This window comes from Anser anser (assembly GCF_964211835.1).
Source record: "Anser anser genome assembly, contig: HAP1_SCAFFOLD_64, whole genome shotgun sequence".
Lineage (NCBI taxonomy): Eukaryota > Metazoa > Chordata > Aves > Anseriformes > Anatidae > Anser > Anser anser.
The window spans coordinates 849,531-851,114 of NW_028153592.1; the positions used below are offsets into that span (position 1 = coordinate 849,531).

At 49.1% G+C, this 1,584-nt stretch overlaps 1 protein-coding gene across 1 annotated transcript; it reads right to left on the minus strand.

Annotated features, from left to right (window-relative positions):
- Positions 1 to 222: 222 nt before the first annotated feature.
- Positions 223 to 1,164, minus strand: LOC310891867 (olfactory receptor 14C36-like; the record flags this gene model as incomplete). Its single annotated transcript, XM_083854097.1, has 1 exon — positions 223 to 1,164. One exon carries the CDS (start codon positions 1,162 to 1,164, stop codon positions 223 to 225), a length of 942 nt encoding a protein of 313 aa, XP_083710223.1.
- Positions 1,165 to 1,584: the final 420 nt, after the last annotated feature.

Here is a 1,584-nt window from a genome sequence, read left to right on the forward strand (position 1 = left end):
AATTTTATTAGGCAGACGCTATCACAGAGTTTACTCTGGCCTGCTGTTATACACATATTATAAAGCCTCGAGAGTAAACAGAACAGTTTCATTCCGCAGTAGGTGGCCGAAGAATAAAGAAACATATTTCTAAGAAATTAGTAAATGCAAATGATACTGAGGATAAAAACTTCAATAATGATAAACAAGGAGCAGGCCTGCAAGGGAAGTCATTTGTGTAGATCATTTAAATTTATCACTAATCAGAAATATCCATGCAATCACTTTCCTAACAGCACTCTTAAGCTCCTTGTTTCTCATGCTGTAGATGAGGGGGTTCAATGCCGGTGGCACAACTGAGTACAGAACTGCCACCACCAGGTCCAGAGATGGTGAGATGGAGGGGGACTTCAGGTAGGCAAATATGGTCATGCTGAGAAACAGGGAGGCCACGGCCAGGTGAGGGAGGCACGTGGAAAAGGCTTTGAGCTGTCCCTGCTCAGAGGGCATCCTCAGTACAGCCCTGAAAATCTGCACATAGGACAGCACGATGAAAACAAAACACCCAGACGCTAAACAGAATCCAACCATAATTATCCAAACTTCCCTGAGGTAGGAGTTTGAGCAGGAGAGCTTGAGGATCTTTGGAACTTCACAGAAGAACTGGTCCACAGCATTGCCTTGGCAAAGTGTCAGAGAAAATGCATTAGCAGTGTGCAGCACAGCATGGAGAAAGCCACTGCCCCAGGCAGCTGCTGCCATCTGGGCACAAGCTCTGCTGCCCAGGAGGCTCCCGTAGTGCAGGGGCTTGCAGATGGCAACGTAGCGGTCGTAGGACATGACAGTGAGAAGATAACACTCTGCTGAAAACAAAAAGAAAAAGAAAAAGACCTGGGCAGCACATCCTGTGTAGGAAATGGCCCTGGTGTCCCAGAGGGAATTGACCACGGCTTTGGGGAGAGTGGTGGAGATGCAGCCCAGGTCGAGGAGGGCGAGGTCGAGGAGGAAGAAGTACATGGGGGTGTGGAGGCGGTGGTCGCAGGCTACGGCGGTGAGGATGAGGCCGTTGCCCAGGAGGGCAGCCAGGTAGATGGCCAGGAAGAGCGCGAAGTGCAGGAGCTGCAGCTCCCGCGTGTCTGCGAATGGCAGGAGGAGGAACTCGCTGATGGAGCTGCTGTTGGACATCTGATGCCTGTTGGGTATGGAGATCTGTACATGTAGTAAAAGGCAATGAAAAGTTAGGACAGGTTTCTCTGAGTGAACCCTATGCCATTCCTTGTAGACCTCCCCCTGCCATACTCCAATGCTTTTTGTTTCTCTGCTGGAATCTTTCATTTAGCTCCATGACATGAGCTTCATTTTTAAGGTTCAGTGTGCGATGAGGAGCAGGGGCCTCTGCTGCTGGTCTCGCGAGGGAATCAGTCCTGACCCAGTGCAGGGAGTACACAGGAACATAGCAGGAGGGCAAGGTTTTATTTTCAGATTTTGTCAGATGAAATGAATGCCCAGCCTATCTGGGCAATATGTTTCAGTACCTCGCCTCCCTCTGAGTGAAGAATTTCCTCCTAATCTCTAATCTAAATCTCCCCGCTTTTAGTTTAAAAA